This window comes from Aquarana catesbeiana, linkage group LG03 (assembly GCF_042186555.1).
Source record: "Aquarana catesbeiana isolate 2022-GZ linkage group LG03, ASM4218655v1, whole genome shotgun sequence".
Lineage (NCBI taxonomy): Eukaryota > Metazoa > Chordata > Amphibia > Anura > Ranidae > Aquarana > Aquarana catesbeiana.
The window spans coordinates 379597143-379611328 of NC_133326.1; the positions used below are offsets into that span (position 1 = coordinate 379597143).

At 44.4% G+C, this 14186-nt stretch overlaps 1 protein-coding gene across 1 annotated transcript in view; it reads right to left on the reverse strand.

The window, feature by feature from the left end:
- Positions 1-14186, reverse strand: part of CCNI2 (cyclin I family member 2) — a 57199-nt gene that overhangs the window by 12469 nt on the left and 30544 nt on the right. The window contains exons 3-4 of the mRNA XM_073620670.1: positions 13092-13226; positions 12776-12850 (exon numbers count right to left, since the gene is read on the reverse strand). Of these exons, the coding sequence (XP_073476771.1) occupies positions 12776-12850; positions 13092-13226 (210 nt within the window). The remainder of the gene's footprint in view (positions 1-12775; positions 12851-13091; positions 13227-14186) is intronic.

Here is a 14186-nt window from a genome sequence, read left to right on the forward strand (position 1 = left end):
TCATGCCCCTCCACGCTCTTGTGTCCCTCCGTCGGCCTGCAGCAGTAATAATGGTGCTTCAAAAAATGCATTCCCGCGCTGGACATTGGAGAACATCTACGCCGTGCTAAGCTCTGCCCCTCTCTGTCGCCTTGGCCCCCCCTCTTTTTTTTTTTTTTTTTTTTAAAAAGAAAGGAAGAACTTTCCTGTGCGAACACGGGCCTCTGATCCTATAGGAGTATCATGTGAGGGGGAAAAAATGGCGAGGAGAGAGAGCCTGTAAGCTGCCGAGTAGAGTAGAGTAGAGTAGAGTAGAGTAGAGATCTTTTTTTTTTTTCTCCTGATGCTCTTCCTCGGGAATAGGGGGAGAATACAGCACAGGTGGGGGGGGGGGGGGGGTGTCTGAAGAGAACCCCCCCAAGACTTACCTTCTGCTGCTGGCTGGAGAGAAAAAGAAGCCTGCTGCTCTGGACACAGCGTGATCTCTTGAGGAAGCATGAGAAGGTATTGCTCCATACAGCCCCCAGTGGTGACACTTAGGCATGACAACATTTACTAAGCAAAGGAGACATTTCATAAGAAAATTCAAACATTTCTTAGAAAACGCCACTTACCTTTCCCGCCGCAGGGTTTTCTGTGGTAAAAACCAACAGACCCAATCTTCACCCTACACGGTGGATTCCGTTAACAAACCTTCAGGAGCCGGGGATCCTTGGGGAAACCCACAATCCTGGACCTGTAATAGCACCACCACCAGTAAAACTTTATGGCCTTAATACCAAAAGTACTGGATCCCGGGGTCCAGCTCTCTAAAGAGAGAAGAGTTTACAGGGAAAACCTCGTTTCTTCGGACACGAGGCCCGGGTACCTTTCAATTCGGCCTAAAATACACTTTGAATGGATCCGGCTGCATAGCTAGCCGCAGCAAGGATTGCTCCAGTGGAGCTCAGCACAGCACATCTTCACTCGTGACCAACACCTTAGACACTGGTGAAAAAACTGAGATACTCCCGGTATGGGAGGGGTTATATAGGGAGGAAACTTCCTGTGTAGGGTGTGCCAGTGTCCAGTACCTGAAGGTGGACTATAACCCACATAGTAATTACTATGGCTCTGTGTCCCGTGATGTACGATTAATGAAATATAGCAAAATGTTAAATTGTTAATACCTGTAAAAAAACAAAAAAAAACCCCAAAAAAAACAAAAAACCAACAAACACACACCACACAATCTTTATATTCAATAAAGATTTATAGGGAGCTGTAAAACAGTTATCTGACATATTCTATAATCGAATTTGCACACAGCACCAATCTGGGGCGGCCAGAAATGGATTCATACATTCATAACAGCTTTGATGACATTGTGATCACATGATCGCCTAGCCGCTCAAAGCAGCCGCAATCCACTGTGTCTGGTGGCCATGGCGTTCACAGGAGCCGCAATCCCCTAATCTGGAAGAAGCAGGATGACGTACATGCGTGATCCTGCCTGCTCATCCTGCAGTAAATTTACTGTGGCCAGGCATCGAGTTGTTAAAACATTACTAAAAATAGATATACCTAAGCTTGTATCACACTGAGGGGAAAAATAAAAAACAACAAAAAAACGGCCTAACGATCGTTTGGTTTTCCTCAATGTTTCACATGAAGTTGGAACTGAGAAAGGAAATAACATACTAAAATTCTTGTATGACAGAGGCCTTTTTTGTTTATTTTTTCTGATCATGCAGTCTTTCGTATGCGATTTCTCATAATGAAAACAGTACACCTTAAAAACGGAAATTGTTCGTTCTGTTCAATAAAAATTTTGGAATTTGTACCTTCTTTAGTCGATTTTGTGTGTGTATTAGGGTCGAAATTAATCGATTATGAAAACAGTTGACGACTATTTTCAGAATCGATTAATCGGTCAGCCGATTAGTTGGACTGCATACAGAATTAATTGTTTATTTACATATCCGGAAATACAGTGAAGCACACATACAGCTCAGTACATCATCCATACATATCAGTAAGTGCCTGAGAACTTGTGAATGTGTGAGGAGCAATGCCTCATGGGACAGGAAGTGAGTGGTTCTAAAACGCAGAAGTTTTTTTTACCTTGCTATAGGGGCACTCTGTACTATACTTTGCAGCTTGCTATTGCGGCACCCTGAAGGCAGAAGGAGCCAGAAGCGGTGGTGGGGACCCCAAAAAAGGAGGATCGGGGCTACTCTGTGCAAAACCATTACAGAGCAGGAAAGTATAATTATGCTGAAAAAAAAAACAAAAAAAAACAAAAAAACACCACACTCACTTCCCGACTGGCTCATGTAGATATAACGCTATAGAATGGCTCTCCTGGGCGAAACCCATACGGGCACGGCTTTCCCTTTAAGAGTCGCCAGAGGGGCGCCCGCGGCAAGGGAACCAGATGCGCATGGCCGGCCGGCCGGCAGGCGTGATAGTGAGCACGAGAGCCAGCATAGGGATTTATGTGCGTAAAAACACAAAAAACCCTGTTCAGTCAGAGGAGAGGAGACATCACGTTGTTCCTACTTAGTAGGAAAAAAACGATATGTCTCCTCCCCCAGTCAGTCCTATCCCCATACAGTTAGAACACATCCAGAGAACACACATTTAACCCCTTGATCACCCCCTAGTGTTAACCCCTTCCCTACTAGTGGCATTTACACAGTAATCAGTGCATATTTATACCACTTATAGCTCTATAAATGTCAATGGTCCCAAAAATGTGTCAAAAGCGTTCGATCTGTCTGCCGCAATACCGATAAAAAAAAAAAAAAAAAAAAAATCACAGATCACCGCCATTACTAGTGAAAAAAAAAAAAAAAAAAAAAAAAAAAAAAAAAAAATCTTTCCCATAGTTTGTAGACGTTATAACTTTTGCGCAAAACAATCTATATGCACTTATTGTGATTTTTTTTTTCCAAAGCTATGTAAAAGAATAATTTATTGGCCTAAAGTGATGAACAAATTAGGTTTCTTTTTTTTTTTGTTTGGGGGGGGTATTTATTATATCAAAAAGTAAAAAAGGAGTTTTTTTCAAAACTGACGCTTTTTTTTGTTTATAGCGCAAAATATAAATACCGCAGAGGTGATCAAATACCACCAAAAGAAAGCTCTATTTGTGGGAAAAAAAAAAAAAAAAAAGGGACGCATATTTAGTTTGGGTACAGCATTGCATGACCAATTGTCAGTTAAAGCGACGCAGTGCCAAATTGTAAAAAGTGCTGTGGTCAGGAAGGGGGTAAAATCTTCTGGAGCTGAAGTGGTTAAAAGACTGTGCAGGGAAAACTGAACCCAGACGAGATAGACTGGAGGTAATAGAAGGCATTACAATTATATTTAAAGTAAACATTTACCAGTATTGTGTATTATATTTAACCACTTCACGCTCGCGCTATAGCCGAAAGACGGCTATAGCGCGGACGCCAGTTGCCGGGAGGTTGTCCTTGCACGTCCTCCTGCTTACTTCCGCGATGCACGCTCCTGCGGGTGCACATCAGGAAATTCTGTGCTGGCCGTGTCCCTTGGACACAGCCAGTCACAGATCGCTGTAAATGCCAATCACAGCGGCCATTTACAGGGCGATCGGAGCTTCCAATGAGAGATGATCTCATATGTAAACATATGAGATCATCTCTCATCGTCAGCTCTCCCTCCTCACACAGAGACAGCGTGTGAGGAGGGAGAGCGAACGGCTGCAGATTGTGAGTGTCATATAAAAAAAAAAAAAAAAGGCAAATAACGTGATCTCAGTGCCATCTGTCCCCACTGCCACGTATAAGTGCCATCTGTCATCAGTGCCATCTGTCATCAGTGTCACGTGCCATCTGTCATCAGTGTCACGTGCCATCTGTCATCAGTGCCACGTGCCATCAGTGCCACGTGTCATTGTCCTGGTGCTCCAGGGCCTTCAAAAATGTAATAGCCAACAACCCCTGACGGTGCTCCCTGCATATTGGGCCTCTCTATGTGGCCAAGCTGTGAAAAATATATCCCACACATATGGTATCGTAATACTCAGGAGTAGCAGAATGTATTTTGGGGTGTCATTTGTGGTATACACATGCCATGTGAAAGAAATAACCTATTACAATGACAATTTTGTGGGGGAAAAAAATAAATACAAAATCTTCATTTTGCAAAGAATTGTGGAAAAAAAATGACATCAAAAACCTCACCATGCCTCTTACTAAATACCTTGGAATGTCTACTTTCAAAAAAAAAGGGGTCATTTGGGGGGTATTTGTACTTTCCTGACTTGTTCGGGTCGCAAGAAATGAGATAGGCCTTCAGTACATCAGGTATGATCAATTTTTTATGATTTGCACCACAGCTTGTAGACTCTCTAACTTTCAAAGGCCAAATAATATCCACTAATTTGGGTTATTTTTACCAAAGATATGTAGCAGTATAAATTGTGGCCAAAATTTATGAAGAAAAAATTAATAATTTGCAAAATTTTATCACAGAAACTAAGAAAAATGCGTTTCTCAAAATTTTCGGTCTTTTTTCATTTATAGCGAAAAAAATAAAAAACCCAGAGGTGATCAAATACCACTAATTGTCATTCAAAGTGTGAGCACTGAAAGCTGAAAATTGGTCTGGGCAGGAGGGGGGTTTAAGTGCCCAGTTGTCAAGTGGTTAAAATGATTATATCCATGGGGGAAAAAAAAAAAAAAAAAAACTCAGCTTTTAGTACTTCTTTAATATAAAAGTGTTATATCTCCCGTTCACCCTTCAAATCTGACTCCTAGTTAAAATGCCCATATATCCCATATATCCCACTTCTGGGTGTGTATATACACATTTATACGGGGAGGAGCAAACAAAAAAAAAAAAAAAAAAAAAAAAAAAAAAAAAAAAAAACGCAAAAATTGCATGTGCACACAGCAAAAACAGATCAAAAGCAAACTGCATAGTGTGAACCAAGCCTTATGCTGGCCATACACGTATCGAATTTCAGTCGACATTGTTCACACGAATAATCTTTGTACATTCGCTAAAATGAAAGTGTCGTTTGAAAATTTCACTTGCTTTTAAAAACATTCAGTTAATAAATTTAATTTCTCAACGAAAACCACATACACTCTCTGAAAATTCCTTTCACCATCAAGTTTTTTATTCTGCTCCTTCAAATTTTCCTGTCACTATGGACAAAAATGAAAATCGATTTGACTCCACTAACGATTAGAAAATTGAACGAGCGTTCTTAAAATGAAAAAGCAGAGTTAGTTCTTACTGGTAACTCTGTTTCCATTAGTCTTCCGGGGCAGTCCTTGAGAGATGGAGCAGCTCATCACACACAGGAAACACATTGCCACTAATTTCTTTAAAGGGCGGTCCCTCAGGTCCCTGGTCAGTCATCCAGGAGAACCGAAGGCCGCAATCTAAAAAAAAAAACAAACATACAACACCACAAGGTTAAACATTAGGGTGGGATCGTGCTGCCCTGGAAGTCTACTGGAAACAGTTACAGGTAAGAACTAACTCTGCTTTTCCCCCAGTCGTCTTCCAGGTCAGCCCTTGAGAGGATAACCAAGTACTCACCAGACTAGGGTGGGACAAACGGCTTGGAGGACTCTCCTACCATAAGCCTGGTCCTGGCTGGATATCAGATCCAGTCTCTAATGCTGAACAAAAAGGTAGAGAATCTTGACCAAGATTACTTTGCTGCCCTGCAAATTTGCTCCGGAGTGGCTTCAGCCTTCTCTGCCCACAAGGCTGCTAAAGCCCTTGTTGAATAAGCCCTTAGATCTTTTGGCGGTGTTCCTTCCATAACTTCGTAGCACTCAAGTATCACTGACTTGATCCATCTCGCTATTTTTTTTTTTTTTGGATGCTTGTTTACCTTTTTGTTTTCCAGCGTACAGGATGAATAGAGTGTTTGATGCTCTAACTCATTGGTGATTTCATCTAACATCAAGAAGGCCTAGTTCTTGCCCTTTGTTATTAGCCAGTGAACTACAAAAATGAAGGTAGTATTATATCCTGGGATTTATGAAAATTTGTCACATTCGGTGTAAATACCGGATCTGTTTGAAGGACGATTCTGTCATTGTGAATCTTAAGAAGAAGTTCAGACAGAGCCTCGAGTAACCCTATCCTACGTGCTGTAGTGATAGCCACGAGGGACGCAGTTTTGAGTGTCAGCAGGTGTAAAGATGTTTCTTGTAGAGGCTCAAAGGGGCTTTTGATGATCCCCCTCAGTACCACCGACAGATGCCATGTGGGACATTTGTGTCTTGGGTGGTCTGTACTTAGCACACTGCAAAATCGATAGACAAAAAACGGGTCTACTTGTAGTGTCCGTTTTAGATACACCAACAGCGCTGCAATCTGGACCTTCAGCGTACAGAGCGCTAGACCTTTATCAGCACCCTGCTGTAGGAACTCAAGAATAGTCTGTGTATCCATCTTTTATCTTATTTTCAGCGCACCAGCTGTTAAAATTTCTACAGGTCTTTCTGTAAACGGCCCTGGTATTCGGTTTCCTAGCATTCAGAAGGGTGGTCACCGTTTTATCTGAGAGTCCTTTCGATCTCAAGATGTCTTCCTCAGTAGCCAGGCCGCCCAATTGAAGCTTTGTCTTAGACCTGTTAGGGGTCCCTGACACATCAGGTTGTCCCTGCGAGGAAGTAGCCAGGGCTCTTCTGCTGAGAGACTGAGGAGCTGAGAGAACCAGGCTCTCTTGGGCCAATATTGTGCTAACAATATCAACTTTGTCCGTTCCTGTAGGAATTTCTTCATTACTCAAGGAATCAGATATACCCGGGGGAAAGCATAGCACATCTTGAAATCCCATGGGTTTTGAAGTGCATCTATTCCCAGAGGACGGTCTTGCCGGTTTAGCGAGTAGAAACGCTTCACCTTGGTGTTTTTCCAGGATGCAAATAGATCCATTAGTTATTCCCTAGCGGGCTGTAATTTCCCTGAACACCTCTGGGTCTAATGCCCATTCCTCTTGGGAGATCTCTTGGCGGCTGAGGAAGTCCGCCACTTGATTTGTCCCCCCCCCCCCCCTTTTAGGTGGACCACTCCCAGAGACAGTAGATTCCCTTCTGCCCATCGACAGATCTGGTTGGAGATGTGGCTTAAGGAGGGGCTCCTCTTTCCCCCTTTGCTTGTTCACATAAGCTACTGCCGTGGCATTGTCAAACATGATCAGGGTGTCTTGATTTCTTAACTGGTCTTGGAAGTATTCAATGGCTTTGGCTATTGCCATAAGCTCCCTCCATTTCTAAGACGCCTGGGCTGTTTCCGGGGACCATTTCCACTGAGCAGGCTGACCTGCTAGGTGGGCTCCCCATCCACAACTACTACGTCCATGGTCAACTTCCGTGAGGTTGGGAAAGACCATGCCAGACCCTGGTTTAGGTTTGCGTGGATCCTCCACCACCAGAGTGACCTCTTAACGGAGGTTGGGAGTAAGAGTGTCTTGTCTAGATCCTCGTGCTGTTTTTTTTTTTTTTTTTTTAAGGAGAGAGATTTTTCAAGGGCCTTAGAGACAATACTTGGCCCATTGCAATGCCGGTATCGTTGGGGTCATTAGACCCAGAACCAACATCAGCTCCCTGATGGATAGCAGGAGGTTCTGTACAGATTTTACCCTCTTGGCGAGGCCTTGGATTCTCTCCTCTGGAAGGGATGTTTTCTGATCTATGGAGTTGAGCAGATATCCCAGAAACCAGAAGTTCTGAGTGGGACACAGGCTGGATTTTTCAATGTTTAAAATCCATCCTAATGACTTCAGCCATAGTTGAGCTTCTGCTAGGTCTTTTACCAGCTGTACTTCTGACGGTGCCGCGAATAGAAGGTCTAGGTACGGTACTACGGTCATCTTCAACTTCAGAGGGGCCAGGGCATCTGCTAGGACTTGGTAAATATCCTTGGTGACCCTTGTGGTAGCCCAAAAGGAAGATCCCTGCTTTGGAAATGATACTCCTTTCCCTCTATCTCCACCGTCAACCTCAGATATCTCTGGGACTCTTCTCGTATGGGAATGTGGAGATGGGCATCCCTAAGATCCATGGTCACCATGAAAGTTCCTGGTTGAAGAAAATTGACAGAATATGGATTCCATGCGGAATTTTTTGTATTGTATCGCTTAGCTCAGGGGTTTTAGATTTACTATCAATCGAAACTTCCCTGAAGGTTTTTTGATCACAAAAACCCCTTTGTTTTTCTTCCTCTGGGACTGGAGTCAGGACCTTCTGGTCTACCATCTCCCCCAGCAACAACGGCATTGTTTTTTCGGGATCTCTGGGAAGTTTTGTTAATAGAAATCTCTCTGGAGTATGACAACTGAATTTCAGGGAGTAACCCCTTACAACGATGCCAAAAGATAAACTGGTTGGCTGTCTTCTGCCATTGGAGGTAGGAAGGTCTCCCCCCTGCTGGCATTCTGTCGTCATTGTTTTGGGGTTTGGTTAGAAGAGCCAAGGAAGACGTTACTCGGCTTTTCCTTGTGACCCCTTCAGTGCTTTTTTGGGTAATCTCTCCTCTTCTTGCGGATGCTCTCTTAGCCCATGAAAGAATCTCTTTTGTGGAAGTTTGCGCTTCTCTATCGGGAAGGCTTTCTTCCTGTCCGCTGTTCTGTCTAGTGCTTAGTCCAAGCCAGTTTTCCCAATAGAAGATCTCCAGAAAAATGGGAGGTTACATAGTTTCATCTTGGATGCAGGATCCCCTGATAAAGTTTTCATAAGATAGCACGCCGGGCTGCCACGGCTAGACCCCCTGATCTAGCTGCCAGTTTGACGGATTCTGTGGACTCATCTGGACTCATCTCATCTATGTAACCGACTGCCTTGGAGAGAACCAGTCGGGTTTTCAAAAGCTCTTCCCTAAGGGTACCCTTTTTGATATGGTCCTAAAGTTTGGTGAGGCAAAAAAATCAAGATGCCACGCAAGTGGTGGCCAGCGCAGGCTTCAGGTTGGCAACACTTGTTTCCCCAGGCTCTCTTTAGGATAACGTCGCCCATCTTGTCCATACAGTCTTTTAGAGGCCCCATGTCTTCAAAGGCCAATACTTTCGATAGTAGCGCATCCAATTTAGGGTTCTTATTCCATACCTCCTGTGGATCGTCACTGAAAGGCAACCGCTTCTATGGCTAGCTGCAAACAAGAACTTCTTTTCTGGGTCTGCCCACTCATTCCTCACCAGGTCCGACATCACCTGGTGGACCGGGAATACTTTTTCTTCCTTAGATCTTGGTACATCAGGTCATGTTTTGGAGGAAGTACTTTTTCTTCCTCTATTTCCAAAGTCTCATATATAATCCCATAAGGGGGCGTGACCCCAGAGTCCCTGCGCATGCTGGGACTGTGACGTCACAAGGGGGCAGGGTCATCGCCTATATAAATGGCTGCGCAGCTCGCACACAGCATTCCAGCAGGAGAGAGCGTCGTGTCAACATCTTTGGAAGAGAAGAGGGGACAAGACAGCGCAGAAGACCGGGCTCCTCCTCCAGCAAAAGAGCGATAGCGGAGGAGCCCGGCAGAAGAAGGAAGAAGGCACCTGAGAAGAACCAGAGAGCGTGAAGATGACACCAGAGAGAGGGAGAAGAGGCCTGAGAGACCCCCAAAGTTGGCAGAAGAACCCGGAGCTGCCTAATAAATTACTTTTAAAACCTGTGTAGTGTGTTTTTTTTTATTGACACTTTTTTCCCCTAGGTGAATGGGTAAGGGTACCATGTACCCCATACTCATTCACATAGGGTGGGGTGCCGGGATCTGGGGGCCCCCTTATTAAAGGGGGCTCCCGGATTCCGATAAGCCCTCCGCCTGCAGACCCCGACAACGGCCAGGGTTGTCGGGAAAAGGCCCTTGTCCTCATCAACATGGGGACAAGGTGCTGTGGGGGGGGCCCACAGGGTGCCCCCCTCCCCCAAAGCGCCCACCCCCCCCCATGTTGAGGGCATGCGGCCTGGTACAGCTCAGGAGGGGGGGGGGGGCGCTCGCTCGTCCCCACCCCCATTCCTGACCAGTCGGGCTGTGTGCTCGGATAAGGGTCTGGTATGGATTTGGGGAGATCCCCACGCCGATTTTTTGGCGTAGGGGGTTCCCCTTACAATCCGTACCAGACCTAAGGGCCTGGTATGCCCCTGGGGGGGAACCCACGCCGGTTTTTTCATTTAAAATTTGGCGTGGCGTTCCCCCTCATGATTCATACCAGACAGCTGTCAGCACTGCCTGTCGCTCATCGCGAAAGGAAAAAAAAGTTTTCCTTTCCCGATCAGCAAGCCAGCGCGGCATGCACAGTACCCTGTCACAGAGAACCAGCGCAATGGGATCGCACTGGAAACACAATCTCGCGGTCAGGTACTGTACATCTTCTAGGGACCATTTTTACCTGGGCCCTCTTTTTCTCCCCCCCCCCCCCATCTTCCTGCTCTGAATCTGAGCTGTGGGTGGCTTTTTCGCTAACTGCGCTGCTACCTGCTCGTTTTCTCGCCATCTCCTGCGACCCTGAGGCGACTGATCTTGGCGAGGCTATGGGAGAGGAGCTTCCAGAGGGAGTTGTTTTTAGGTTTTACCTCTGAAATTAATTTAAGATCCTTAAAAAGGTAGTAGCCATGTCATCCCTCACAGATCCAAAAATTTGTAAGTAAATTGCAGACGACTGTTTAACCCTTTCATGACTAAGCCTATTTTTGACATTTGGTGTTTACAAGTTAAAATCCGTATTTTTTGCTAGAAAATTTACTTAGAGCCCCCAAACATATATATTTTTTTAGCAGAGAATCTAGAGAATAAAATGGTGATTGTTGCAATATTTTATATCACATGGTATTTGTGCAGCGGTGTTTTAAACGCAACTTTTTGGGAAAAGGGGCACTTTCATGTATTTAAAAAAACCAAACAGTAAAGTTAGCCCAATTTTTTTGTATAATGTGAAAGATGATGTTACGAGGAGTAAATAGATACCAAACATGTCATGCTTTATAATTGCACGCACTCGTGGAATGGCGACAAACTACGGTACCTAAAAATCTCCATAGGCGACGGTTAGAGTTACAGAGGAGGTCTAGTGCTAGAATTATTGCTCTCGCTCTGACGATCGCGGCGATACCTCACGTGTGATATGAACACCGTTTACATATGCGGGCGCGACTTCCGTATGCATTTTCTTTGCTGCGCGAGCTCACGGGGGCGCTTTAAAACATTTTTTTTTCTTATTTATTTTATTTTTATATTTATAAATTGTGTTTAAAAAAAAAAAAAAAATTGATCACTTTTATTGCTGTCACAAGGAATGTAAACATGCCTTATGACAGTAATAGGTGGTGACAGGTACTCTTTATGGAGGGATCGGGGGTCCAAAAGACCCCCGATCCCTCCTTTGGACTTCAAAGTATTCAGATCGCCGTTTTCGGGGGGAAAGTCCCCTCCCGCTCCTCTGGTATAACAGCCGAACGGCTTTTAGCCGCATCAGCTGTTATCACTGGAAAGACGATCACCGGCTCTAAAAATCAATACTGGGATGATGCCTGCAGCTGCGGGTATCATCCCGGTAAAACCCCCAAAAGCCGAGTACGCATATCTGTGTACGCTCGGCTGGAAGGGGTTAACCAATCTGCCTAGCAGACTTGACATAGCGGCTCTGTGTATCCCAAGGACCTCTTGGTAGCACATTTTGCACACCTCTTCCTGGGAGTGGGCTTTGGGTCTTTAGGAGGCTTGGCCTGCCAAAAAACAAAAACAGGGGCCCAAAGCATGAGAAAAGGATACGCTTAACCAGCCATTACATAGTGCACACCCAGTGACACCTGCTACCACCTGTAGTGCCCCAGTTGCTCGAGACCACCACTATCTAGCCTGCTGTTCCCCCTACAGACAACAAAAGGTCCCTCACTGGTGCCTACCTGTGTCCCTGGGAGCTTGGGCAGATGCGAGTTAATCCGCCTCCTGCATCCTGGACTTGTTGTGGCGTTCACGCTGTTCCCTGCAGCTGCAGCCACGAGAAAATGGCACTAGCCGGCCATTCCCTCTCCCCGCGCCTTTAAGGGGGCCGGACCAGCTCCCCCAGAGCACGCTGATGATGTCGTCTGCCCCCGGAAGTGACTTCCCTTGGGAGATAGGAGCCCCTCAGGTCCTTAGGCAACATGTCTCCTCCGGATGGAGGAAACACTAAGACTGACCAGGGACCGCCCTTTAAAGAAATTAGCAGCAATGTGTTTCCTGTGTGTGAGGAGGAGCTCTCAAGGGCTGACCAAGAAGACGACTGGGGGAAATTTTTTTTGAAGGAAGACATTGTTTTTGTATGGCCAGCATAAGTGACAGCAGGCAGAGGGAGCTTTTAACAAGCCACCTGCCTATGACAAGGAAGTCTGTCATACATTAACATATTACAGTTCTGTCTGAAAATCTGCAAAAAAAAAAAAAAAAAAAAAAAAAGTCTAACGAAATTCACAAAAATGCATTATCTGGTGAATTAAGCTCAAATGTGAAACCCTGAGTGATGAAGTAATATGGTCTGATAAGTGATTGTTCAAGACATTTCCTACAAAGGAGCTTCAACCCACGATGTCTGGTAAAGTGTGTGATCAGTATTGCTATGAGCAGACATGTCACAAGTCAGAAGGTCCAATTATTGCTATACCCAGTCTTATAAATCGGCCAAGATCTTTTAGGCCTAGATGCATTCAGTTGTTTCCCTGTTGCAGGACAAAATCCCACACACACACCTACCTATCCATTTACATCTATTTTAATTGAAGTTTTTTACATTCAAATGAAGCAAGAAACTCTGAAAGCAAATATTAAACACTCAGAACAAGGCCTTTACCTCATCCTCTTCATTGGTTTTGGCAGCAAGATATAAGCACGTGATGGCAATACATCGAAGATACTTCACCTGGACCTATAGGTGACAAATACATAGGTGAGGGGGGAGAATCACTTAAAATTTAATAATCGCTACAAAATGCATTTAAAATTTCACTCACACTTAGATGACTTTTTGTAAGTGCAAAGAAGAATTTAATCTGGTCATTTAGTAACAAATATGTTCCATGCAATTTGATTGGCCTGTGTTTGCAATATGCATTAAGCCTATTCTGACAAGATAAAAATACTGCAAAAATGCACAGAGGACCACTCACTTTTACAGTTGCTAAGATGCGATTGAGAAAACTAGCAGCCGAGCCAAAAGTTTCAGGATAAAATTGGAAGTGTAATCTCAATTCATCCATCCAAAGAACTACTTGCTCATACTGCATTGGAGAGATATCTGTGCCCTGTAAAACAAAAATGGTTACCAAAGATTTAAAGGATCCACAAATTCATATATTGCCAATGGTTCGGCACATATGGCAGAGTTGTGGTGAAATGAAAATATGGAACTACGAATATGGAGTACTAGCTGTGATTTTTCACACCAACATCCAAATTTTCAGGATAAGTTTTCCCCTTTCTTCAAGGTTCAAGCAGTACCTTGAAGGGAAACATCCTGAAAGCTTGTCCTGAAAATTTGCATGTTAGTGCAAATAATAAAGTATCACTGATAGTACTAAAATGTTCTTTTTGCAAGTGCACTAACACTGCTGCAATTACCTCAAGCACTGTTCAATAAAGAAAATTGGCATTAAAAAGAGAAGAAGAAGTATAGGTTTCAGGCTCTGAGCACCTCGCCAATAGGCTGAGCCAGGTGCCGGTCCAGGGTTGTGGGCAGATCCCGACCATATTGTCTTGATCTTTCCCCAGCTCTGATGTCAGTGGGCTTCAGCCCAATGTCTGCTGGAAAGGGGTCACAGGAGTGCATGACAAACTGTAGTCCTGTGATCCGCAGAAGACGTACAGACAAACAAGCTTTGGCTGGACTACTACTTTGAGTAAAGGGTTAGCACAGTAGCAGGATCTGGGTTGCAAATATGTGACCAGTTATCAGTTTAACTATTCAAGTGGACCTGAACACCAAAGTAAGATTTGCTATGTTAGAATTTAATTGTGCCCTCTGAAAAATTTAACTTTTGCAGTGCACAGTCAAGTATGTGAGAGTGCCTAGACACTCCTGTGTTTAAAGCCTCACATCTACAATGTTAGATCATAGTCATTGAGGCTTCTGACTGCTAGTTCCCCTTGCTGGATGATCTGATATAAGGAAGCAAAAACCCCCATTTCTAGATGGCCACCCATACAAAGTGCAGAACAAGGCATAAGGGTTAATTTACTAAAACAAAGTGCAAAATCTGGTACAT